General features: G+C 45.1%; 1 protein-coding gene across 1 annotated transcript in view; it reads right to left on the reverse strand.

The window, feature by feature from the left end:
- EXOC4 (exocyst complex component 4) overlaps positions 1-26,177 on the reverse strand; it is a 469,162-nt gene that overhangs the window by 78,853 nt on the left and 364,132 nt on the right. The window contains exon 12 of the mRNA XM_054399834.1: positions 11,044-11,180. Within this exon, the coding sequence (XP_054255809.1) occupies positions 11,044-11,180 (137 nt within the window). The remainder of the gene's footprint in view (positions 1-11,043; positions 11,181-26,177) is intronic.

Raw genomic sequence — 26,177 nt, forward strand, 5'->3', positions numbered from 1 at the left:
TGAATCAGAGATAATCCCAATGATGAAGATGTTCCCTATTTAATATTTTTGGCAGTGTTACTAATCTGAATTCCTCACTGGCAACTGCAAGAGACAAACAGGATGCTGTATTTGGAGAAGTCAATTAGTTGCCTATTTTTTGTGTTGGAATTGCTCATGAACAAATCTCACCATAGTTCTCATCAATGTTTGCTGCTTCATGGGTACACCAAGACTAGAGAGGAAAGTCCTCTTCCATTCTTGGGTTGTTCAGCAGACAGAATGGTTCTGGGAGGTGTTTTTCTATCTCTTGGAAAAGGCAAGTGGGAGTTAAGGGTGGCATTTTATTTTAGATCCTACCATGGATTTCCTTCTCTGGTAGAGGACCTAGAAGGCTCTTTTTCTTGGTGGTTCTTCCATGGTGAAGAAACATGTGTGAGCTGTCATAGAGTCACAGAATGATTTGGGTTGTAAGGGACCTTCAAAGGTTTGTGGACAGGCTGGAGAGGGTGCAGAGAAGCACCACAAAGGTGACCCAAGTGCTGGGAAGCTGTCATGTGAGGAAAGGCTGAGAGAACTGGGTTTGTTCAGACTGGAGAAAAGAAGGCTCAGGGGAGACCTTCTCACCATGCTCCAGTAATTAAAGGGTGGCTTCAAAGAAGATGGAGACTCCCTTTTGACAAGGAGTCATGTGGTAAAGATGAGGGGTGATGGGGACAAGTTACTCCTGGGGATATTCCAATTGGAGACAAGAAGAACAATTTTCATAATGAGAACAATCAGCCTTGGGAATAATCTCCCCTGGGATGTGGAGGAGTCCTCAACATGGGACACTGTTAAGATTTAGCTGGATAGGTACTGTGCCATCTTATCTAGACTGGACTTTTGCCAAGAAAGGTTGGACCAGATGATCCTTGAAGTCCCTTCCAACCTGGGATTCTATGATTTCTAAGGGGATTATGTGGATTGACCAGTCTCATTTATAGGCATGGTGGTCTAACGTTGATGGTTGGACTCAGCGATCTTAGAGGTCTTTTCCAACTGAAAGAATTCTAAGATTCTATTTTAAATCTTCTGAAACGTATTATTTGGTCAATAAATAGAAATAAAATAAATAACTCACTGTGAAAATAAAAACAGTGAAGAGGGCATCAAGAGAGGAGCCAGCACTGATCTACCTTGAAACAGAGCAGATTACTTCTTTTACCACCAGCATAGATCCATCTATACCTCCTTTCACCTACCAGCAAGAAAACAACCTCTGCTTAGTAAGTACACAGGGTTTGTGAAACTGAATTTATCACATATACATTTTCCTCCTCTTTAAATTTCATCTTCAATCTGCCACAGACAAAGGAATGAGTTTTGTTTCGAGCCACAAAAGACCTTGGCATCAAAATTTCAATTGGGCCTTCTGCTGATGGTAGGAACTTGGTGTTTTTCCACTCAGGAAAAAAAAAAGGGCTCCTTTTTTTTTTTTTATCCTTCACTCCAGTGAAAACTGAGGGGGAAAAAATATCTCCACCAGAATCTCTGACATCTGAGATGGAAAAACTGAATTTGATGCTATCTGGCCATTTCCCTGCCAAGGCAAGACAACTGTTCCATTGAATATATTAGTGCTTTGTCCTCTCCGCATTTAAGTGACTAAAGGAATAGTCTCCTTCCCTTGGGAATCTATTTCACAGCTGAACAAATCCAACTCTTGGATGAAAAAACCCCAACCCTGATACTGTGCTCGTGTTTCATTTTACTCAATTTCATCCCATTACTCCCTGACATTCCCCTTTCCAGCAGCCTCAGCGCTCACCACTTCCACTCTCTTCAATTATTTACAGCCTTATCATAGCCCTTCAGATGTCTATGAAGGCAAGTCATTTTTGGGAGTCTTCTGATGGAGTTACACAGGGCACAGAGCTACCTCTCTGGTTTATGATCCTTATTATCTGCTGTCCTTAAACATCCTGACAGGATCCTACAGAAGGCTGGAGAGAGATGTCTCATAAGGATTTCTAAGTGATAAAACAAGAAGGAATGTTTTAATCTGAGGAGAGTAGGTTTAGACTGGATCTTAGGACTAAGTTCTTCAGTACAAGGGTGGTGGGACTCTGGAATAGGCTGCTAAGGGAACTTGTGGATGCCTCCTCCCTGGGAGTGTTTAAGGCCAGGCTGGACAAGACCTTGAGCAGCTGAGTCTAGCTGAGAGGCATCCCTGCCCATGGCAAAGAAATTGGAGTATATGACCTCTGAGGTCCCTTCCAACCTAAGCCATTCTATGATTCTACTGCTTTTTGGAGTGCATGGATGTGGAAGAAAAAGGGGAAGATGTTAGGCTGCTACAGCAAGTTGCAAACTGAACTTGGTGTCCTTGGTCTTCCTGGGTTGATGTTTTCCAAGATTAACACACATGATTCCTGCTGTTCTCACCTGTCAACAATGTGCTGCTCACGAATCCATGAGCCACTGAAGCCTTGAGCCAAATTCAACAGCCAGCTGAAGATGAGTCAGCAGTGTGCCCAGCTGGCAAAGGTGGCCAACAGCATCCTGGCTTGGATCAAACACGGTGTGAGAAGCAGGACCAGGGAAGTGATGGTCCTCCTGTACTCAGCACTGGTGAGGCCACCTTGAGAAATGTGTTCACTTTAGGGGCCTTCACTACAAGGAAGACATTAAGGTTCTGGAGTGGGTCCAGAGAAGGGCAAAAAGGCTGGTGAAGGTTCTGGAGAAAAGGTTTGCGAGGAGCAGCTGAGGACCGTGAAGTTGTTCAGCCTAGAGAAAAGGAAACTGAGTGGAGACCTTCTGGCTCTCTACAGCTCCCTAAAAGGAGGTTGGAGTGAGGTAGGTGTTGGTGTCTTCTCCCTAGTGCCCAATGATAGGATGAGAGGAAATGGCCCCAAGTTGCAGCAGAGGAGATTTACGTTGGCCATTAGAAGAAACTTCTTCCCTGAAAGGGTTCTCAAACACTGGAACAGGCTCCCCAGGGAGGTGGTTGAATCCCCATCTCTGGAGGTGTTAAAAAGAGGCAGAGATGTGGGGTTGAGGAACATGACTTAGCATCAGACTTGGCAGAGCTAGATAATGATTGCACTCAATGATCTAAAATGTCTTTTCCAACTGGTATAATTCTATGATGCTAGGACACTGCCACTAGTAAGTGAATCCCTTGAAATCACATCCCCATTATTGTGACACCTCCTAATTTTTACTGACAGGTTGGTCTTGTTCCAACTACCCCCTCAATAAGGGAGATGTTAAACAGGGTGCTCCAAACCCCAATCTCTATTTGATTCCCAACTTTCCCCATCAGTTACAGGCTCCTTTCTCCCTACCTTTTCTTTTTAGCATTTCAGCCAGTTCTCAACCTCCCTAATTTCTATCAATGTCAATCTAATTCAGGTCCTCAAGTAAATTATCAGAAGCCACAATGACATGTTTTAGTACAGCTCAAACTGCTTCCTTTCAAATACCCCTCCTTCCCCCAGACTCCCATGTAATTATTCCTGCTGCTGTAATAGGGTGACTTGCTATCACCAGTACCATAATCAACTAATTAATTCACAGCTCAATGGGCCAAGGAAAATGCCATCTGTTTGTACCAGGCTCCTGGGAGCAGGTAGGGAAGAGGTGGAACGCTTAAACAGGTGACGGCACATGAGTGAGAAGGGTTCATGCCTCCACAACTCAATGGGTTTTACCCAGAACGCATCTGCTGGTGGTAACAGTCTCAGCTTTGCACTACTGCTGGGAGCAGAGTGATGGGGAACATCTTTGGGCACAGCTGGGGGGCCATGGCTTTTCATTAGGAAAACATCTGGTGGCCACAGGGGCTAATTGGACTCTGATGCCTTGTGCCAAATATATTTGGAAATTAATTTTTTTTTTCTCTTCCCAGGGCCAAGGTGATGTTTCCACACTGAGCTCTGCTCGCTCTGCTAAAGAGTTTAAAACTATGCTCAGCATGTTCCAGGTAATTGAGGGAGACAGATCCTTCAAAAAGAGTCCCAAAAAGAGTCAAGAAGACAACTTAAACTCCTGTGATGGTTTGAAACTGTCTTTTTAATTTTTCCTTGCAAAGTTCAGAACAGAGAAAGTGAAAGAATGTAAATAAGTCACTATTGGGTGTAAGAAAGCAAAATACTGATTGTTCTAAACACTTCCATTGGATAGATAGAAATGTTTAAGAACTATTACCCAAAACAAAGTAGGCATTCGGCACATTCTGCGTTCGGCAGTGGGGGCAGTTGCTGGGCTGTCTGGCTGCTGTTTCTTCTTCTCTTCTGGCTGAAGATAACACACTGACCTTGGCAGCTAAGTTAACAACTTTCTGCTTAACTAACTCTGCTTCTCTGTCCAGGGGGGGCTGGGGGGGAAGCTCCTGGGAGAGAGAGAGGCCCCTTTGGGAGGGTCCCCTTGGGGGGAAGCAAAGGGAGATCGGTTGTGCTTTTTCTGTTGATTGTATATATTTGTAAATGTTGTGAATTTTGTATATTTGTACATATTCATTGCATTTCATCGTAGATTGTAGACTCTGCTTGTAAATACAGCTTTTCATTTGCTTCCAGACTGGGCTAGCCTGGTTATTGTCATTGGGGGGGGGAATTTCAGCTCACACCGACACACTTTTTTATTTTTGGCGCCTAACGTGGGGCTCGATTGCTTGTTTGATTTATTTCTGCTCAGATTAGGAAGCAAAATGAAGCTGTTTTGGATTCTGAGTCATTCTATTTCATCTATTATCGGTGCAATTGTCTACAGATGGGCCATTTCTTGCATGATAGACAAGATTGTGAGATATGTGGCATGTAAGTCATTTCTTTGGGTTAAGAACAAGTTATTGAATGTTGGTGAATTCTGTTGTGGTCTTATTGGGCTAAGAAGCTATGGTAACTCAACTATGGATGTGCTAGCAGACACATTTGAGTTTGTTACTCCTCTTACAACTACAGAGGGTCTTTGTAACCAGTGGTACCCTAGATATCTTGTGCTAGCCTTAATCTTAATTTTGTTGCTTCTTGGAATAATCATATGGCTACTGATAGCACTGTGTCAAGAAAGACATAAGGCTACTTGCTCTTCCAACTCTGCTGTGAATGTGAAAACCAAGCCAGTAAATTTGGTGGCCACTGTAAGCAGAAAGCGTAAAGGAGCTGCAGAGGAGATGCAGATGCTGCAGGAGATGGTGCAGATGGAGATGAGGGTCCTTCTACTCAGGGTCCCTCTGTTAAGAAAGATCCTTCTGATGAGGAAGAGAGGGTTAGCCTTAAAACTCTGGTAGACCTCTTGAGACCCCACATGGATGATGGAGATGTAGGTCAGGATGTAGACCCTGGTAGATTAGCAACTGCTGGCAGAGCCTCTGAACTCAAGGAAGTTCAACGGAGGATTACAACAGGATTATGGGGACAGCGACCTCAGGATGATGATGATGATGATGATGATGAGGATGACATACAGTCAGCTAATGCACCCAGACAGGAAATTAGACATGTGAGGAAGGATTACATCAGAGGAGATAATGAGCCAGTCCTGTCTTGGCTAGCCAGGTGTTTTGATATGGGAGCCCCAGCATTGGTGGTAGGCGACAAGTCGGCCTCTCAGTTGGGGATGCTCTCAAAGGATACAGGCATAGACAGGCATCTAGGCAAGTGCATTGGTAAAGTTTCTCTGTGGGCACGCCTCCTACTGGCAGCCTCGCTGAGGTACCCCAGCAGAGATGATTTACCATGGAACCCTAAGCCTTGGACCACAATAGCTGAGGGAATCAAGCGTCTGAGAGAGTTTGCTGTGAGAGAAGTAATGTATGGAGATCATAAGACTCTGAATCCTGATGAAATTCCTGTTGGAACAGGCCTTGCCAAAAAGCTCATTAAGCTTGCTCCTCCTAATTATGCTACTATTCTGGCAAGCAGAATTGTGGCAAGAAATTATGGTGGAGTGCCTCCCACTGTTGGCCATTTCACTGACCAAATGAGGCAATTGGAGGATAGTCTCGCACGTACTTCTTTGGTTTCAGCCATTGAAACTTTGTCTGGAAAGATTGAGAATTGCATGAAAGAGCTGAAGGAGGAATTTAAAACCTCCATATCCAACTTGATGGAGGGGGATGATTCTGATTCCTCTTCCTCCAGATGGATACAAGTTTCAGCTGTTAGGAACAGACGTGCTCCAAGAAGGCCATTCCACAATAGGTCAAACCAAAACAGACAGCAGAGGCAATCACGTGGCAGTATCTGGATAACTCTGCGTGATCAGTTTGGTGAGAACATGAACAGATGGGATGGTCAACCAACTTCTGATCTTTTCAAGAGGTTACGGGAGCTGCAGAGGGGCAGATCCTGAGGTAGCAATACCAGGAGGGTAGCTGTCGCTTCCCCAGTTTCCCAGAACAACTCTGATAGCTCCAACAGTGATCCTAATTCTGGTGCTGGATGTTGTGCCAGCTGTACATGTGGAGGTAATCCCCACCATTAGGGGTGCCCTGCCTTCCGCCAGGGGGAGGTAAGGGAACTCCAAAACATTAATGCAAGAAGGGGAAGATGATGGTAAGATGTAGTAGACATGAGTGGCAAAAGTATTTCCTAGTGACTTGAGAAATCCCATTTGACCACAGGCATCTTGGATGACTTCATCTGCTCCTCAGTTCCTTACCAATGAAAAAGAGCTTAGTTTGATCTTACCTGTCTGGAAAGAAGGATCATTGAGAGACATTTACGCCCTGTTTTATTCCACATAATTTTATAAATGTATCTTAGAAAGTCCAGCCAGGAGGCTGACTGCCATCAACTACCTTTAAGAGCTGATGGAGATATCTGGGCACCTCCAGAGAGTTTAAGGACATTTTAATTAAGGTGAGTCACTCTTCGGAGATGTCCATTTCTTTTATAGACTAAAGAGAGTCATTTGGGTGACTGATGTCTCACCCAGACTCTTCAGGTAGCTAGGCTGCAAAATGCATGAGAAAATGTTCAAGGGAGAAGGGATGAAGACTGATAAGAAGGGGGTGGACAGACACGATAGAGCTTAAAGCTTGACATCAGAATAAGAATGTACAACTTCAATGTGAACATAATTATGCATAGAATTGCATCAGAAAATCACAGAAATATGTAGTTTGGAAGAGAACTTTAAGATCATTGAGTCCAACTATTAACCCAACACTTCCATGTCACCACTAAACCATGTCCCTCAGCATCACATCTACATGGCTTTTAAATCCCTTGAGGGATGGTGACTCCACCACTTCCCTGGGCAGCCTGTTCCAGGCCTTGACAACCCTTTTGCGGAAGAAATTGTTCCTAATATCCAACTTAAACCTCTCCTGGTGCAACCCGAGGCCATTTCCTCTTGTCCTGTTGCTTGTTACTTGAGAGAAGAGACCAACTCCCACCATGCTCCAACCTCCTTTCAGATAGCAGTAGAGAGCAAGGTCTTCCTTCAGCCTCATTTTCTCCAGACTAAACAACCCCAGTTCCTTCAGCTGCTCCTCAAAAGACTTGTGCTCTAGATTCTTCACCAGCTTCGTTGCCCTTCTTTGGACCTTCTCCAGCACCTCAACATCCTTGGCATGTGGTCAACTTTTATAGAAAGACATGGAAAAAGATCAGTTTTAGTACTCAAGACAGCAAAGCTTTTCCCAGAATGCTGTTGGCAAGAGGTTAAAAACGACTCATGTTAAGGTTACCTACTTCGAACTGGTCAAGTTTTTCCGTGTCTCTGTGTTTCTTTCTATGGCCTGTCAAGTATCCAAAGCCTCATAAAAATCATTTAACCAACACTGGATTAACTCATGAGTAGAGCTGCTTTTGTAGAAATCTGCTGAAGAAGCTTCTAGATATGGGCTGCACAAGATTCAATCATAGAATCGTAAAATACCAGGGTTGAAGGGACCTCAAGGATCATCTGGTCCAACCTTTGCTGGCAAAAGCACAGTCTGGATGGCCCAGATGATTGACCCTGCCCAGCTGAACAATAACAGTGCTTAAGAAAACCACTGCCAAAACAGCAGGAGCTTTTGTGTCTCCTATTTTTGTTCTCATTTTAATGCTCAAGCAAAAATGATCCCAAATAACCAGTCAGTAAACATAACTCACATTTGAAAAGAGCTGGCATGAAGCTGGAGACCTTCTCATTCTATAACTACCTGAAAGGAGGTTGGAGTGAGGTGGAGGTAGGTCTTCTCCCAGGAAATGAGCAGTAGGACAAGAGGAAATGGCCTCAAGTTCTGCCAGGAGAGGTTTAGGCTGGTCATGAGGAACAATTTCTTCCCTGAAAGGGTTGTCAAGATTTGGAACAGGCTACCCAGGCTGTCCCCATCCCTGGAGGGATTGAAAAGCCATGTAGCTGTGGTGCTGAGGGATATGGTTTAGCAGTGACTTGGAGGTGCTGGGACTTGATGATCTTAAAGGCCTTTTGCAGTCTGAATGACTCTATGATCCTTACAAACATGTAATTTACAGAATATGTCTCACCTACATCACATTAAATATGCTCCCAGAATTCGTCCTCAATTCAAACAAGAAAATCCATAGCTGTCCGGGAAGGTGGTAGAGTCACCATCCCTAGAGGTGCTAAAAACGGTGTAGACATGGCACTCTGGGACATGGTTAAATGACCATTGTGGTGTTGGCTCAACAGTTGGACTTCATGATCTTAGAGGTCTTTTCCATCTAATACAATTCTATGATTCTACTTGTAAAACTGTCCAATCCATTCATATCCAGCCTCACTAGTTTGTCTTCAGTTTGGTTTTTTGGTTTTTGGTTTTTTTTTTTTGCATTCACTAGAGAATCAGAGCCAAATGGAACTCAAGCATGAGAAATCTCAGCTGTGCCTTTCTTAGCCCTGATGTTCTGACAGAGCTCTCTGTTCTGCAAAGGACTCCAAATAAAACAGCCTTGCTTTGACGAGCCTGCATTTGAATACATTTCATCCATGTTTGCTCATACTCCCCTTCGACAACCACATGCACATGGGGAAGGAACGAATGCCATGTGCAAATCCTGTCTAAGCTATCTCTCTGGCTTCCCAAATTGTCCCTATCCTGACATCTCAAGCACAGACATGCCCTTGCTCTGATAGCTTCGCCTGATCGTATTAATTCATGGCTCCAAGGAGTTTATTTTGATTTTAAGCAGCTAGAGATGATCCTTCCTCTACTAAATTTATCAACATGAGGATTTCTCCATCTCAAAGCCCCAGGGATAAGCCCTGGTCCAAAGGGCATGGCTGTGGGGAGCTGTATGGATGTGAGATCCCTGCAGAGGGCATAATGTCCCCACGGATGGAACTGCTCATAGCAGCAGAGCCGAGGAGCTGCTCTATTCCCCTGCATCATCTGAAATGTGCAGAGATTTCTATTTCAGTCCTTTGCTAGCAGCAAAACTCAAACGTTTCCTGTTTTTCCTCCTGCTGTAATCAGGATATTGCCAAATTAGGGCTGTCCTAATTACCCCTCAGCAGGTGCCAAACCCAGGAATGGTATCAGCAAAGGAAGGAAGGAAGGACCTTTAAGTTCAAGCCAAAGAAATTACATCTATTGTCTGGCTGGAGTCAGCCAAGTTCCATGTAAAACCTGAGCATTTTGGTCAATGGTACACAAACAGCTACCCATTTGCATGAGGGCTCAGGCCAAGTTTAGCCACATACATGCTTGCTGCTAATTGTTGGTGCTATTATTAATAATAATAATGATGATGATGAGCCCACACGCAGCCACTCGCCAGATGAAGCTTTGTCTGAATGAAATCAGGCAAAAGGAAATAATGTCTTAATGCTCTTGGTCAGAAAACACAAGGGGCTTTTTCATCTTCCCCTGCCATGGCCAGCCTCAATTAGTCACTAAAGGAGATTATGGAGAGAGCTATTAGAGGCCACATGGCCACACATCCGTAGTGTCTCTCAATGCCACTATTTATCCTCCTGGCATGGGGGCTCTGGTCACCCTCCTCAGTGAGGGCAACAGACGGGCAACTGGGTGTACAGAGAAAAAGGGGGAAGGGGAAGGGGGAAGGGGAAGACAGAGGTGGGATCTTTTCAGTGCCTATAAATACTTAAAGGGTGGGTGTCAGGAGGATGGAGACAGTATGATGGTGCCCAGTGATTAATATAAGAGGTAATGGGCACAAACTTCAACAAAGGAAATTTCATCTAAACATAGAATCGTAGATTGTAGTGGATTGGAAGAGATCTCTAGAAGTCATCTAGTCCCTCCCCCCTGCAGTAAGACATCACCAACTAGATCATGAGGAGGAACTTCTCTGTTTTGAGGGTGGTAGGGCACTGGATCAGGCTGCCCAGAGAGGTGGTGGAGACTCCTCTGGAGTCATTCAAAACCTACCTGGACAGCATCTTATTCAACCTTCTCTGGCAGGGGGGCCTGGACTAGATAATCTCCATCATTCCATGATTCTGTGATCAACATTTATCCATGAAATCTATGGTAAATTACCTGAAGGACTTAAACCAAACAACCTAGTGTGATAACCCTGTGATCATATTGTGTTTAGATTTCACTTTGAGGTTGGGGAAGCAGGTAGAGATGGATCACACAAAAATCATAGAATCAGAAAATGGTTTAGATTGGAGTGGACCTTTAAAAGTTATCTAGACCAACCCCCATGCAGTGAGAAGGGACATCTTCAACTAGATCAGGTTGCTCAAAGCAACCTCATCGCAGAGGAGTTCCAGCCCCCTGGACTCTACCACTTCCCTGGCAACCTCTTGATGTCATATAGATGACCTAGATGATGCCTTATACTCTCCATCTCCAACCTGAGGTAACTTTTTAAAAGACAAGCCATGCAGTTTCTAAGCTCTACTATCACTGCCATCCGTGCTTAAAAAGCCTAAAGCACAGTGTGATGTGGTTAACCTCACTGAGAAGCCAAGACATTCCACATGCCAATGAACATTGTTCTAGGTTTTTCTGCCATCTAGAAAGAAACACCCTTGACCATTACAACCAAAATGATTTCTAGAAGTAAATCCTGCTTACTCATGACAAAACAGCAAAAGCCCAAGAGTAGTATCTCCAGCACACATCACTTTCACTTAGCCTGCCTGTACCTGTAGGCAAGGGTGCAGGTGTCCTTGTACTCCTGGAGTTTCACACACACCATGTTGAGGAACTGATCTGAATAGGCACTCAAGTCGTGCATCAGGTTCATCAGGTCTTGAACAGTCTTCTCCACAATTACTGCACTCTGGAAAAGAAAGAAAAAACCACAACTGTGAGTATCAGGTCAGCACATTCCTTAATTTAAACCTTTTCATGTTCTGCTAATTTGTATCACACATGCACCTGCATGGCTGATGCTCCTCAACACTGATCAGATGCTGGAGTAATCCATGCCACTGAGTGACATAAAGCAGATAAATGAGGAAAAAGAAGAAAGCGTGTGAGAGATGATAGAATCAGAGAATGTCTTGGGATGGAAGGGACCTTAAGATCATCTGCCCTGCATGGGCAGGGACACCTTCCACTAGACCAGATTGCTGAAGGCTCTGTGCAACCTGGTCTTGAACACCTCCAGGGAGGGGGTATCCACAACCTTCCTGGGCAACCTCTTCCAGTGTCTCACCACTCTCACTGTGAAGACTTTTTCCTAATATCCAGTCTAAGTCTCCTCATCTCAAGTGTCAATTCATTCGCTCTCATTCTATCTCTCCAGGCCCTTGCAGAAAGTCTGTCCCCAGCTTCCTTGCAGGCCACCTTCAGGTACTGGAAAGCTGTTTACAAGGTCTCCCTGGAAAATCAGGTCTGAAAGCTTGGATTTCTGAGCCAGTTGCTGAGGACCAGCACTTCCCTTCACTAGATGAAACTTAATGATGATGTTTAGAGGAACCAGGTAAACACAGTTACGCTGAGCTGTGCTCAGACTTGCAAACCCTAAGCATTTCAGCCTGATCAATAACTCTGGACTCAGAGATTGTCAGACTGTGCTAAGGACCAGAGATTTCATCCATCACTTCTGTTCATACAAGCCACATGTGCAGGGCACAAGCTTTCTGTCAGTGACTGTATTTTAAGTAGTCACAGAACCACTGAGTGCTTTAGGTTGGAAGGAACCTTTAAAAGGCATCTAGTTCAATCTTCCTACAGGGAGCAGTGGCACCTTCAACTAGATCAGGTTGCTCACAGCCCCAAACAACTTCACATGGAATGGTTCCAGGGTTGAGGGTTCTCCCACCTCTCTGGGAAACCTGGGCCAGGGTCTCACCACCTTCAGTGTAAAAAAAATGTCTTCCTTAGACCTAGACTAAATCTCCCTCTGAGTTTAAAACCATCATCCCTTGCCCTGTTACAATAGACCCTGTTGAAAAGTCTGTCCCCAGCTTTCTTAAAGGCCCTCTTCAGAAACTGAAAGAAGGTTTCCTTGGAGCCTTCTCTTGTCCAAGCTCAACAATCCCTACTCTCTCATCCTGGCCTCACAGAAGACAGGTTCTAGCCCTTGCATCATTGTTGTGGCCTCCTCTGGCCCTGCTGAACAGGTCCATGTTCTTCTTGTGCTGAGGACTCCAGAGCTGGCCCCAGCACTGCAAGTGGGGTCTCAGCAGAGCAGCCCAGAGGGGCAAAAGCACCTTCCTCAATGTGCTGGTCACAAGGTGCATACTTGAAATCCTTTTGCTGCAATGATAGGAATAACATTGAAATCCTTCTGTTACAATGATAGGAATAACAGAATAAATCTGTGCTCCACATCCCTCTGCTGAGCAAGTCTGGACAGCCTGCAGAAAGAGGCACCACAGATCTGGTCATGTCCAGTATTTAAACCGCTTTGTATGAATTTTCTGACTTCTGAGGCATCCCAAGGTGACTTGGCATGGTTTGCATTTGCAGCATTTCCTGCTGTAATTAATTTGGTTGCTACAAACAAGACATAAGGAGGTTATCAAAGTCCCAGGGTGATATAAATTGAATTAATATTAGGCTTGGTAGAGGGAAGAGTTATTCTTGAGCTACATGGAAAGTCAAAGGAGACTGAAGAATTTGGAAGCCCTGGTTCATCTGAGCAATTCGGGACTCAAATTATATGGAGGTGACCCCAGGGATGTTGAGAGAGCAGCATCAAGGTTGGATTTAGCTCTTTCTCTCTGTTCATCAGGGCATGAATAGGAGCTAGTGACTCAAGTTGTTTGCAGAGCAAAATCTCATCCAACCCCAAATCATCATCTCTGCCACATCCTCACCAGCCCAAATTCCATCTTTATCGATTTCCAGATTAAAGTGTGGCAGCATTGCCCTGTTCCATAATCCTGCTTCTCCAGAGCAATCCTGAGTGACAGGAATTGATTCTACTCCACTGTTTGTCCCTGATTTGGTAAAAAGGCATCTGCAAACCTCATCCTCATTCAGATCACAAATGACTCCTTAGCATGTGGAGGTTTCAATGAAGGCTTAGTCACCACCTGGGCTGTTTCTGATATGTCCTTGGCTCACAAATGTACTTTGAGGAAAAGCAACCTTCTCTTTGGTTGCTCTTATATCTCATTAAGCTTGCTCTTAAGCCAAACAGAGGAATTAACCATTCATATTGTAATTAGCAACAATTTGGGATTATTTTGTCCAAACAAAATTTTTGTCTGGTTTTAGCTGCTTCTCAGATGCTCTTGTTGCTGCTGCTTCTCCTGTTATTGAAAGTATTTTCATAAATATTCAATCCCACCCTGGGCTCAATGTGCACGGAGGAGAACAACCAACCCTAAGGGACTTGCAACCTGGAGTCAGCACAAGGAAATGAAGCAGACAGCTATGTGGGGAAGCTGCAGCAGCCACGGATGTTATTTTCACAGTGCTGGGCTGCAAGGTGTGAGCACAACTCATTAGCTGTGGGATTCAAATGTCGCCCAGGCTCTTTGCTGTCCCTGCTTGGGGAGCCAGGCAGAATCCAGCCAGAAAAAAAAGCAGCATTTAAAGAGTCAGTTCAAAACCTTCTAAGATGGGAGACTGTTCCGGTACCCCTCCCTTGAGCATGAAAGCAAGACCATATACGTTGGACTAAGTCACTAAATGATAGAATCATGAAATCATAGAGTGCTTTGGTTTGGAAGGGACCTTTCAAGGTCACCTAATCCAACACCTCTGCAGTCAGCAGAGACATCTGCACATGCAGCAGGTTGCTCAGAGACCCAAGACAACCCTACCTGGAATGATTCCAGGGACAGGACATCTACTATCTCTCTGGGCAACCTGGGCCACTGTCTCAACACCTTCACTGTAAAAAGCTTCTTCCTTCTCTCTAGTCTAAACCTCCCCTCTTTTGGTTTAAAACTATAACCCTTTGTCCTGTGATGACAAAACTAAAACCTCTGTCCCCAGATTTCTTCTTCTTCCTCTAAGTACTAGAAAGGCTCAAGGTTTCCCCAGAGCCTTCTCTTCTCCAGTCTGAACAACCCAAACTCTCTCAGCCTGGCCTCAGAGCAAAGGCCATCATTCTTATGGCCTTCTATAGCGCTGCTCTAACAGTTCCAGATTTTTTCCTATGCTGAGGACTCCAGAGCTGGCCCCAGCACTGCAGGTGGGGTCTCAGCAGAGCGGAGCAGAGGGCTACCCTTCTTGTGATGCAGCCCAGGGCCTTCTGGGCTATGACCACACATTGCTGACTCATGTCCAGCTCAACTGTGGTGTGAAAACTACCTGGCAATTTGAGGAAATTAGATCCCTCGGATCCCCCAGGTTAGAGATAGGCCACAGTCACACCTCCATTGCACTTGTTCTGATTAGAGTTTCTGTTCTTCAAGAACCAACAATCACAACCAGTGCAAGGGTGCTGAGCAGAGGTGCTTCACTTTGAACCTAGATGGCTTAAAGCTGCTCCAATGGTTAGTCTTTGTCTGTCAGTAGTGGAAAAGGTGATTCTCCAACCTACTTTGGGAGCCATAGGAACATCTCTGACTGTACAAATGGAAAATACAGAAGTTCACCAGAAGAACCCAAGGCTCCTTCTGGTGGCTGATGCTGATACTTCAGGGTGAAGCATTAAAGTTAACATTTATATAGGGGGAATAAAAAAAATAAACTAAATGCATTCTACTCATCTAGCAACATGAAACACAAAAGAAAATGTTCTCTTTGCGTGGATAATCCTACTTTTCATTTCCTGCTGATATTTCACTGGTAAGAGGTGACTAAGACTTTCAGCAGACTCATGATATCAATGGACCTCACGAGCTGTCACAGGAAGGAGCTGTTCTCCAGGCATACCCATGTGACAGTAACCTTCACAGGATGAATGTGCAACAACATGAAGAAGAATGAAACCTGGTCTTGACTCAAGAACAAGTCTTATGAGTACAGAATAAGTCATACAAGGAATGGCTGAGGGAACTGGGATTGTTTAGGTCTGAAGACGAGGAGGCTGAGGGGAGACCTCATTGCTATTGAAAGGAGGTTGCAGTGAGGTGGGGGTTGGTCTCTTCTCCCTAGTATCAGGTGACAGAATGAGAGGAAATGGCCTGAAACTGTGCCAGGGGAGGTTTAGGTTGGGTATTAGGAAAAATTTCTTTCCTGCAAGAGTGGTCAGGCATTGGAACAGGCTGCCCAGGGAGGTGGTGGAGTCACTATCCTTGGAAGTGTTCAAGAAATGTGTGGACATGCTACTCTGGGTCATGGTTTAGTGGCCATGGTGGTGTTAGGTTGACAGTTTGTGATCTTAGAGTTCTATGATTGACCCACCGCATTTGTATTTCCTTTTGTAACTCAGCATCTGAGCAAATAACAACTACTTAAAAATCCTAAGATTAGATGTTAAGAGATGGTATTGCTGGTTTCTATGTAGTTTCTCCCACATCTGTTCTCCTCTCTACAACAAGATCACAGCTAAGATCCTGCCAGTGTCTTGATTCTGGAAGAAGATCTTTTGATTTAAAGGAAACACAAAGCTACTCGCATGATTTTAAAAAAATAAAAGGCAGAAAAAAGGAGATTAGCATATGAAAGAAGACGGCACCAGATACGTAATGGCTATTTTTCTGTAATGTTTTAACCTTTTCCAAAGCAATCCTGACACATCTGCATGGCTCTCTGGGGACACCATGTATCAGGAAGCATCAGGTCATGTTAATACAGCTGGATTCATTAGCTAGCCAGCACAGGATCTTCTGCAGCCCTGTGCTGGAAAATGAAAGGCAGCGCACGTATTATCAGGGAGTTACAATCCAGTTGTCTCTAACCCATCTGGATTCATTAACAGCAAATGGATGTGATCAAAGCCTAATTTTATGGCCAGACACTTCAATGAAACCTTTTAAGAAAACCCACAGTAACAAGAAAACTCATTCCAGAATGATATTCATTGCCTGGCACCTGAAAACCCTGTGTGGGGCTGAATCCTAACGTCATGCCGAGGGTTGGACTCGTTACTCCCACAGCACATCAGGGAAGGCTGAGAAGAGTCCTAGGGCTACTAAAAAGAAATTTCTTCTTAAAGCCTCCTGTCCATTAGCTGCTGTCAAGGTAAGAGAATAAAACAGAGCAGCACCACTTGTTATTAACACTGTGGGGTCTCTCTCTAAGATATTTTGCAATCCATTTATCATGATTCCTTGATCTAGTCCTCATCCTCACTTGTGCTGAAGTTTCAGATCTCCTGTCCAGTCCACTACTGGGTCCATCGTGTTTAACATCTTCATCAGTGACCTGGATGAAGGGACAGACTGGATCCTCAGAAAGTTTGATGATGATACAAAATTGAGAGGAGTGGCTGACACACTAGAAGGCTGTTCACCCATTCAGTGAGACCTAAACAGGCTGGAGAGCTGGGTGGAGGGGAACCTCATGAAGTTCATCAAGGGAAAGTATAAGGTCCTGGGAGGAATAACTCCTGCACTAGTAAAGATGAGAGGTTGACCTGCTGGAAAGCAGCTCTGTGGAGAAGAACTTGTAAGTCCTGGTGGGCAACAAGTTCACCATGAGCCAGCAATTTGCCCTTATGCCTAAGAAGGGCAATGGTGTCCTAGGAGGCATTAAGAAGAACGTGATGAGCAGATTGAGGAAGGTTCTCCTCCCTCTCCACTCTACCCTAGTGAGGCCTCATCTGGAAAACTGGGACCAGTTTTGGGCTCCCCACTTCCAGAGAGACAAGGAGCTACTGGAAGTTATGAAGATGCTGAGAGGCATGGAGCACCTCTGTGAAGAGGAAAAGCTGAGAGACCTGGGGCTGTTTAGCCTGAGAAAAAATAGACTGAGAGGGGATCTTCTCAATGCTCATGAATAGCTGAAGGGTAGGTGGCAAGAGGCTGAGGCCAGACTCTTTTCAGTGGCGCCCAGTGAGAGGAGAAGAGAAATGGGCATCAACTCAAACCCAGGAGGTTCCCTCTGAACATGAGGAGAAACTGCTTTGGTGTGAGGCTGCTGCAGCCCCAAAGCAAGACGCCTAGAGAGGTTGTGGAGTCTCCTTCTCTGGAGAGATTAAAAACCCACCTGGACATGATCCTGGGCAACCTGCTGTGGGTGACTCTGCTTTATCAGGGGGGTAGGACTCGATGATCCCTGAGGTCCCTTTCAATCTCTACCATTTGGTGATTCAGATAACAAAAAGCAGCTCCACGGCAGATACATTTTACACTTTTAACCCATTCAAAGAGACAGAGAAGTAGCAGCCCAAATATCTTTGAGTCTCATAAAACTTCACCCAAACTTTTGAAATGACTGAATTCTTCTACAGAAAGAGGGCACTCAATGCAAAACAATGTGGCTGGAGGAATGTTCTGAAAAGTCCCTTTAAAATCTGTTTCAGTACAATAAAGCTGGGTCCCCAATGATTCCCTGACATGCAGAAGTTCAAAACAACAGGTCAAGCCTACACAAACCTTCAGGTTTTCAAGCTGTCATATTTTCTCTAACTTCTTGGTGAGATGCACTTAGATTAGAGGAACAATCTCCCTCTTAAATATTTTCTTCTGCAGATATCACAGCTCCCCCCATGCCTAATTACTTGATTCACCTTCTTTGGGGAAGAAGGCAAAGCTGGGAAGGTACCTGTGCAGGGATGTCTTCACTACATGATGGGCTCTTGAATACACAGCAGATGGTAGAAGAGACCTTGGCACTGGGAAGGTTGTCAATTCTTAGTGTATTATTGCTCATCACTTAAAGATCCCTTCAAGATGGTTTGGCAGAGGAAGGCACCAGATGAGTGAAAGATATGGCTGTCTTAAAGGAATAAAACCTAAAGGAAGCCTAATCTGATTTTTAAGCTGGAGTTTAGCTGACACCTCACCATTTAAAAAGCACTATTCAGAGCGCAGCTGTAATTAAAGGCAAGACAGAACAGATGAAATGTTTTCAAACCTCTTCAAGCTCAGTGCTGTCCCACAGCTTTGGGTTTGGGACCTTTCCCAGATCACTGGTAGCTATATATCAGACTAACATGAAACTTTTATTCATGCATTTTCTTGTTGCATTTCTTTTAACTACAGTTTCTCAGCTGCCACCCTAAAAACGTTTCTCAGCGCCTGCCTTTCTAAAGCATTGTCGATCCTCCTTCCCCAGCACTGAGAAGGTCTGTTCAGCAGAGGGCTCCAGTGACCCACGTTGGGGCATTATTCTTCAGGCAAGACCTCCCCATATATAAATCACCATGTCAGGGGAGGAAGCCTTTGCCTGCACCAGCAGAAATGCATCATCCATACAGATTTGTTCCACTTGATGAAGCCTCACCTGTCTCGGGTGCTGTGTGCTGTGTCATCATCCATTATGGTGACAAAGTTCCCCATGAATTGTTCTGCTTCCTCCCATGGAGGTGGGGTGCAGAGCTGGGGACTGCACTTGGAAACTCGGTGGTTGTAGTTCGAGAGGCTGTGGAGTGTCTCCTTTCCTGCTCAGTAGGCTTTCTTGTAGTACCAGTGGGTGCTAGGTTGATTCATCACTCTGCAATGAGCTGCAGGAATGAGTTTGTGGAGGTTTCTGACAGGTTGGGTTTGATGCAACAAAGCTGATGGATACACAGCCATCTCGTCATCAGTCTGAATGCCAGTGAAGCATGGAGTACTCTCTTCACATCTTGGTATTGGCCTCAAACATCTCACAAAGTCACAGTCTGGGGTGCTGGGGAGATGCTCTAGTTCAGAAGCCCCAGTACAGCCCTGGTGCCATTCCTGCCCTAGGGTGTGCACCAGGGAAAGCTGCATACCAGCCAAGTCCACCTCTTTAACCAATATCCCAAGAAAACAGCATTCAACACAGATTCATTTAATGTTCCTTTCTCATATCAAAACCTCCTCATTCAACTCTGGGTCCATTCTCCATACTGCAGCATTGGTCAGTCCTATCCCACCTCTCCAAATCTCTTTGTAGGCAGCTGCCGAACTGCTGCCTGTGTCATACCCAAAACAAGTATTCAAGTAATTGAGAAGGTTTAGGCACAATGCTCCTACAAGTCCCAGGACACCTGGGATGCTTGATTTGGGCTCTTTCTGCTCAGCAGCTCCACCTCAGCAGCTTTCAGGCTGGAAGCTGCTTGGCTTGACTTGGGACCAGAGGCTGCCCAGTCTTTCCTTCAGCCCAGCAATGCCCACAGAAGTGCAAAGGTGATGGAAACTGTTGAAATCCATCTCACCAACGCTGCACTTGTGTGTCACACCAGCATCACGTCACCTGATGCAGTTTGATGTAATGGGGCTGTGAAGAGAGGACTGAGCTCGATGTACTTCTAGATATCAGCCTAAATGGCAAAATTCTGCATTAAAATGAGCAATTCTCCAAACGTCACAGAGGATCTAGGATCAAGGATCCAGGGTCTGGGGTTAATTTTATTCTGACATTATCCAGTACCAAAAAGGCAGCTGGAAAGAGGATGGAGGGCTCACTAGGAGCCACGTGCTGAAGGTAAGAGGCAATTGGTACAAGCTGCACTGGTAGAAATTTCATCTTGACATAGGAAAGATATTTTTGCAGAGAGAATAGAATCATAGAATGGTTTGGGTTAGAAGGGACCTCTCCAGGCCATCAAGCCCACACTCCCTGCAGTCAGTAGGGACATCTTCAACTAGAGCAGGTTGCTCAGAGCCCCAGACAATCTGAGCTGGGATGGTTCCAGGGATGGGGCATCAACCAGCTCTCTCTTGGCAATCTGGGACATTGTTTAACCACCCTCAGAATAAAAAAATTCTTCCTTACATCTAGTCTAAATCTCCCTCTTTTAGTTTCAAACCATCACCCCTTGTCCTGTCACAACAGGCCCTGATAGAAGATCTGTCTCCACCTTTCTGATCAGTCCTTTCAAATCTTGAAAGTCCTAAATAAGGTCTCTCTGGAGCCTTCTCTTCTCCAGGCTGAACTAGCCTAACTTTCTCAGCCTGGCCTCACAGCAGAGGGCTTCCAGCCCTCCCATCATTGCTGTGCCCTCTTCTGGCCCCACTCCAACAGGTCCATGCTTCTTTTGTGCTGAGAATTCCAGAGCTGGCCCCAGCACTGCTGCTGGGGTCTTAGCAGTGCAGAGCAGAGGGGCAGGATCCCCTCCCTCCACCTGCTGGCTGGACTGAGAGAACAATCACTGCCTGGAACAACCTCCCCAGGAATGTAGGGGGGTCCCCAGGAGAGGGTGCTGGATAATCTCAGCTCTCTTTCCCAGGTGGAGCTGGACCAGATGTTTTTTACAGGTCTTTTCCAACCTGGGCTGTTCTGTTCTAGTATTCATTAATAATATGATTAATTTTATCAGAACATTTACAGAGACAAAGGGAGTTTCAGAAGCTGTGGGAGCTTTGCCAAAATCACACCCAAGGCAATCATCTGAAGCGTAGGAAGCCCATCCTGCCTATACTTTCCCCTCACCCTGTGCCCCCACACGCCATCTCACCTCCCTACGTGCTCTGACCCGTGGTGCTCTGCAGAATTAGGCTGCCAGTTACAATTTGATTATTCTGCTATCAATTAATAATGCTTTGTTACTTGCAGGTGGGGGAGCTCTGCAGTGATCTCCCGGCTTCACTTCCCAGTGCTTTCCTTTGCCACTTGAGCTGCTTAAATACCTGGAAAGGCTCTTGTGAGCTGAGAAATATCATAGAATCACAGAATCTTCTCAATCGGAAAAGACCTCTAAGATCATAGAGTCCAACTGTCGACCCAACACCACCAGAGCCATTAAACCATGTTCTGAAGTGCCATGTCCACACATTTCTTGAACCCCTCCAAGGATGGTGACTCCACCACCTCCCTGGGCAACCTGTTCCAATGCCTGACCACTCTTGCAGGAAAGAAATTTCTCCTAATATCCAACCTAAACCTCATCTGACTCAACTTGAAGTCATTTCCTCTCATACTAACACTTGCTGCTTGGGAGAAGAGACCAACCCCCACCTGGCTCCAAACTTCTTTCAGGGAGTTGTAGAGAGCCAGAAGGTCTCCCCACAGCCTCTTTTTCTCGAGGCTAAGCAACACCAGTTCCATCAGCTACTCCTCGCAAGAGCTCTAGGCTCTTCATCACCTTCATTGCTCTTCTCTGGACCTGGTACTAGTCAAGTGCTATCAGTGCCTTGAAGGGCAATAGAGAGACAGAGATAAAAACCAGAAATGCCTGTATTTCCTTTGCCCAGATTCCATCAGTTTTGCAAACACCTTGGAGGGCAACAGGAAGAACTATTCCCTCAACTCATTAGATGTTATTATATGTTGGTAGAGCAGAGTCAGAGATTGAAATCATTCCAAACCAAAAACCAGGAGCTGAGGGGCTACAGAATGGTAGTGGTTAGAAGAGACTTCTAGAGATCATCTAGTCCAGCCTTGCCCATCCCTCAAATATTGTAATAACCTGTAGGTTTAAGCCTGAAGAAGTGGAGGCTGAGAGGAGACCTCATTGCTCTCTACAGATACCTGAAAGGAGGTTGCAGTGTGGCTGGCCTTGGCCTGTTCTCCCAAGTAACTAACAATGGAACAATACAAAATGGCCTCAAGTTGCACCATGAGAGGTTTAGGTTGGATACTAGGAAACATTTCTTTGCTGCAACAGTGGTCATGCATTGGAACAAGCTGCCCAGGGAGGTGCTGGAGTCACCACTCCTGTAGGTGTAGAAGAAATGAGTAGATGTAGCCATTTGGGACTTGGTCTAGTGGTCATGGAGGTGTTTGGTAGAAGGTTGGACTTGATGATCTTAGAGGTCTCTTCTAACCTTAATGACTCTGTAATTCTATGTCTAAAAAAGAGCCAAAATCAGCTGGGAGAGTAGACACAGGCTGGGCAGGAGAGGTGGATGCTGCCCCAGCTCCATCACTGCCATGGGAAGCCAACCCACACCCTTGTTTCAGTGTATTTCTGCTGTGCTTCCCCCTACCAAAATAGAAGGAAAAAAAAACAACTCCAAAGAGACTAACACCCCTTTTATTTATCTCACAGAGGAAAGATGTGAGTCTAAATTGTGTGGTTTACTGATCAGTGGTTATTTCACACCAAGTGATAAGGGAGCTTTTCAATTGCTTTTCTTCTGTGGCACATTCCAGGCTTACAAAGGGCTGGAATTTTTAGTATGTATCAATTCAAATCCATGTTTAAATGCAAAACCCCTTTTTACAGTCTCCCAGTCTGATATCCTGATTTCCTCATACAGCACGGTTGGGTGTTTTCAGCAAAATTCATTATTCCAGTATCAGTTCTGCAGAATCCTGCCTGTTACTATGGTTATACTACATCCTGCTACAACTTTGCTTCCCCAGTGTTCCAAACTCTGAGGGATCTTATTTTTTTTCCCCTTTTTATTTCAGGTGATATTTTTCTTTTTATGGGCTTTATTCTGAGAGGCCCTAGAGTCATAGAAACATAAAATTGTTTTGGCTGGAAAAGACTTCTAAGATCATCGAGTCCAACTGTCAACCTAAGACAGCCATGGCCATTAAAACATGTCCTGAAGTGCCATGCCCATGCATTTCTTGAACACCTCCAGGGACCACGACTCCACCACTGCCCTGAGCAGTGTGGAGCTGTTCCAGGGCTGGACCACTCTTTCAGTTGAGAAATTTTCCCTAAAACCCAACCTAAACCTTGTCTGGCACAATTTCAGGCCATTTCCTTTCATTCTATCACCTGATACTAGGGAGAAGTGGCCAACCCCCACCTGACTCCAACCTTCTTTCAGGGAGTTGTACAGAGCAAGAAGGTCTCCCCTCAGCCTCCTCTTCTCCAGGCTAAAAAAATCTCAGTTTCCTCAGCTGCTCCTTACACAGCTTGTGTTCTAGACCCTTCACCAGCTTTGTTGCCCTCCTCTGGACATGCTCCAGCATCTCAGTGTCCTTCTTGGAATGAGCAACCCAACACTGAACCCAGTATTTGGGGTACCTTAAAAAAAACTTATGTGAGACTCACTGGCTCTGCCACATGAATAAAAACCTGAGCAGTCCAAAAGCAAATGTGCCTTTTCTACAGCACATAAAATCAATTTCCTAAGCCGGGGAAGACTGGAATGGAGGAGCAAGGACTGTGGGTATGACTGGATGGGGTTTTCATCTTATGTTTTGTAGAAATCTGAGCCAGACACGTGCTCCAGAGTCTTTTTAGAAAGATTTCCCTAATTTCTAAAAACTAAGTCCCTCTGACAGAATCACAGGTCAGAATCAGTCAGCATCTACCTTTACTGCTTTCTCACATCATGTAGGACAGGGACTTCACTTCAGCTCTTGTTCACTATCCTTATTGACCGCTTTAGCCAGATGCTCACTCACACATTTGAGATTACAGCTCATTTGTTTCACCAGACACCAATTTTGCCACCATCAAAGAATGATGTGACTAGATAAATACCCACAAAAAGCTTTTTCCAAGGAGAAATGCTCCACTCTACCTGCTCTACATAGCCTGGATGAACTAGACTTAATGGTTGTCATGACATCTCTCTTGTTCAGACTTTTGCTTAGAAAAGGGAAAAGAAAAATCTTTTCTTTATGACCTCCTGAATGCCTATGACAGTAGAATACTTTTTCAGCTCCTTTTTAATTTTACCCAAGCCTTTGAAGGCTTTGAATGCCCAGCAGATGGGACCTGAAGCTGGATCATACCAGAGTAAAAAGGAGCTTACATGTTTTTTAACAGTGGAGGTAATGACCCACACAAACAGCTTGTGTGAGCTGGATTCTCCATCTCTGACAGGCTCTACATCAAGCAAGGTTTTGAAAGATAAACTACATTCAAACCAGAGTTATGGCTCTGATGCAGAAGTTACTGGGTGAACTTCCACGGCTGATTATGCTGGAGATCTTGATCTTGGTCTCAGGTAAAACTTGTGGTAAAAGATGCCCAAGGTATGCTAAAAATTATCCAGCCAAACAAAATTATCTTGCCATTCCAGAAGCTCTGACATAGAAATATCTCAAAGCAGTGGCATTTTCTTCTCCAGAACTATCAATGCAAATTTTTTTCACCAAAAAGACACCATAACTATTAAAATGTCCAAAATTCCCCACACCAACTCTTAGCTGGTGCCCATGAGCTTGCCAGCATGCCCAAAGAGGGATGGATTCTCTAAGTCCATCCTCCTGGAGGCGGAGTATCAGCAGAAACCACTGAGCACAGAATCATAGAACCTCTGAATGGTTTGGATTGGAAGGGACCTTCAAAGATCATGCAGTTCCAATCCCCCCACACTAGCAGGGACATCTTCAAATAGATCAGGTTGCTTGGAGGCTCAAACAACCTGACCTGGAATGGTTCCAGGGATGGAGCATCCACCATCTCTCTGCACAACCTGGAACAGTGTCTCACCACCCTCATCTTCAAAAATTTCTAGACACAGAATTACACAGATTGCATCAGTTTGGAAATGACCCTCAAAGGTCATCTTGTCCAACGCCCTTGCGGTGACCAGGGACACCTCCAAATAGATCAGGCTGCCCAGTGCCACAGCAAGTTTGACCTTGAATGTCTCGTGGGATGGGGCCTCACCACATCCCTGAGCAACCTGTTCCCATATTTTACCACTCTCACTGTGAAGAACTCCCTCCTAATGTACAACCTAAATCTACTCTGCCCCAAGCTCAAGACATTGCCCCTTGTCCTACCACTGTAAACCCTTCTGAACTGTCTCCCCCAAGTCTTCCTGTAGATCCTCTTCAGATATTGAAATGCAGCTACTCGGTCTCCACATAGCCTTCTCTTCTCCATGCTGAAGAGCCTGAAGTCTATCAGCCTGTCTTTGCAGGACAGGAGCTTCAGCCCTCTGATGATCTTTGTGGCCCTCCTCTGGACCCGCTCCAGCAGGTCTGCATCCTTCTTGTGTTGGGAACCCCAGAGCCAGACCCAGCACTGCAGGTGGGGGTCTCACCAGAAAGGAGTGGCAGAACCACCTCTACCCAGCTGCTGGCCACGGTGCTTTGGATGCAGCCCAGGATGCCATTGGCCCTCTGGGCTGCAAGCGCCCATTGATGACTCATGTCCAGCTTCTCATCCACCAGTACCCCCCTGGTCCTTTTCTGCAGGGCTGCTCTCAACATCATCATCCCCCAGTCTGTACTGGTATTGAGGACTGCCTCAGCTCAGGCACATGTCCATGGACTGTGCTGCATTGAACCTCATGAGATTCTCCTTAGTCCACATCTCTAGCCACATAGAATCATAAAATCATTTTGGTTGGAAAAGACCCCTAAAAGTCCAACCATCAAAAGGAAGTTTGTGACAGTCCAATCTTCTAGGCTTTATATTCCTCTCCTATCAGAGCCAGTGGCACTCAAGACATTTAAATCTCCACAGAGTGATCCAGTGGCAACTGCATATGAAAGAATATCACTGCCTTGGCAGGGAGATGGACTGGAGAACATAATAGGTCTTTCATATCTCTCACTTCTCTGATCCTGCTGAGTTCTGCAGCTATTATTAAAGGCATTTTTTAAGGTATTTTAATTTACTCCTCTAAATGGATTTCCATTCATTCACTCCTACCAAGTGAATGTTGTCAGGAACATTAGCAGTGTGATAAAATAGCTGTAGCTTCATGCTGGTTTTAATGTGTTACATACACAAGAAAAGTCATTAGCTCTTCCCCTTTAATATACCCTCTTTACTGCTGCAGAACTGTTTATCACTTAAAAGTGCCAGATACAGGCCAGGCTCTTCCTTTATTAATCAATATACATTTGTGCAAGGCTGCAACGAAAAGGGATAATATTCAGTTTTTATTTCAAGCAGGAGCTGAAAAGCTCATCCCTGACATTTTCAGCCCCCTCTCCCTTACCCCCCCAAAATTCCCAGAAGTGGCTCTTCTTAGGGTTTTACCCAATT

Source organism: Indicator indicator, chromosome 3 (assembly GCF_027791375.1).
Source record: "Indicator indicator isolate 239-I01 chromosome 3, UM_Iind_1.1, whole genome shotgun sequence".
Taxonomy (NCBI): Eukaryota; Metazoa; Chordata; class Aves; order Piciformes; family Indicatoridae; genus Indicator; species Indicator indicator.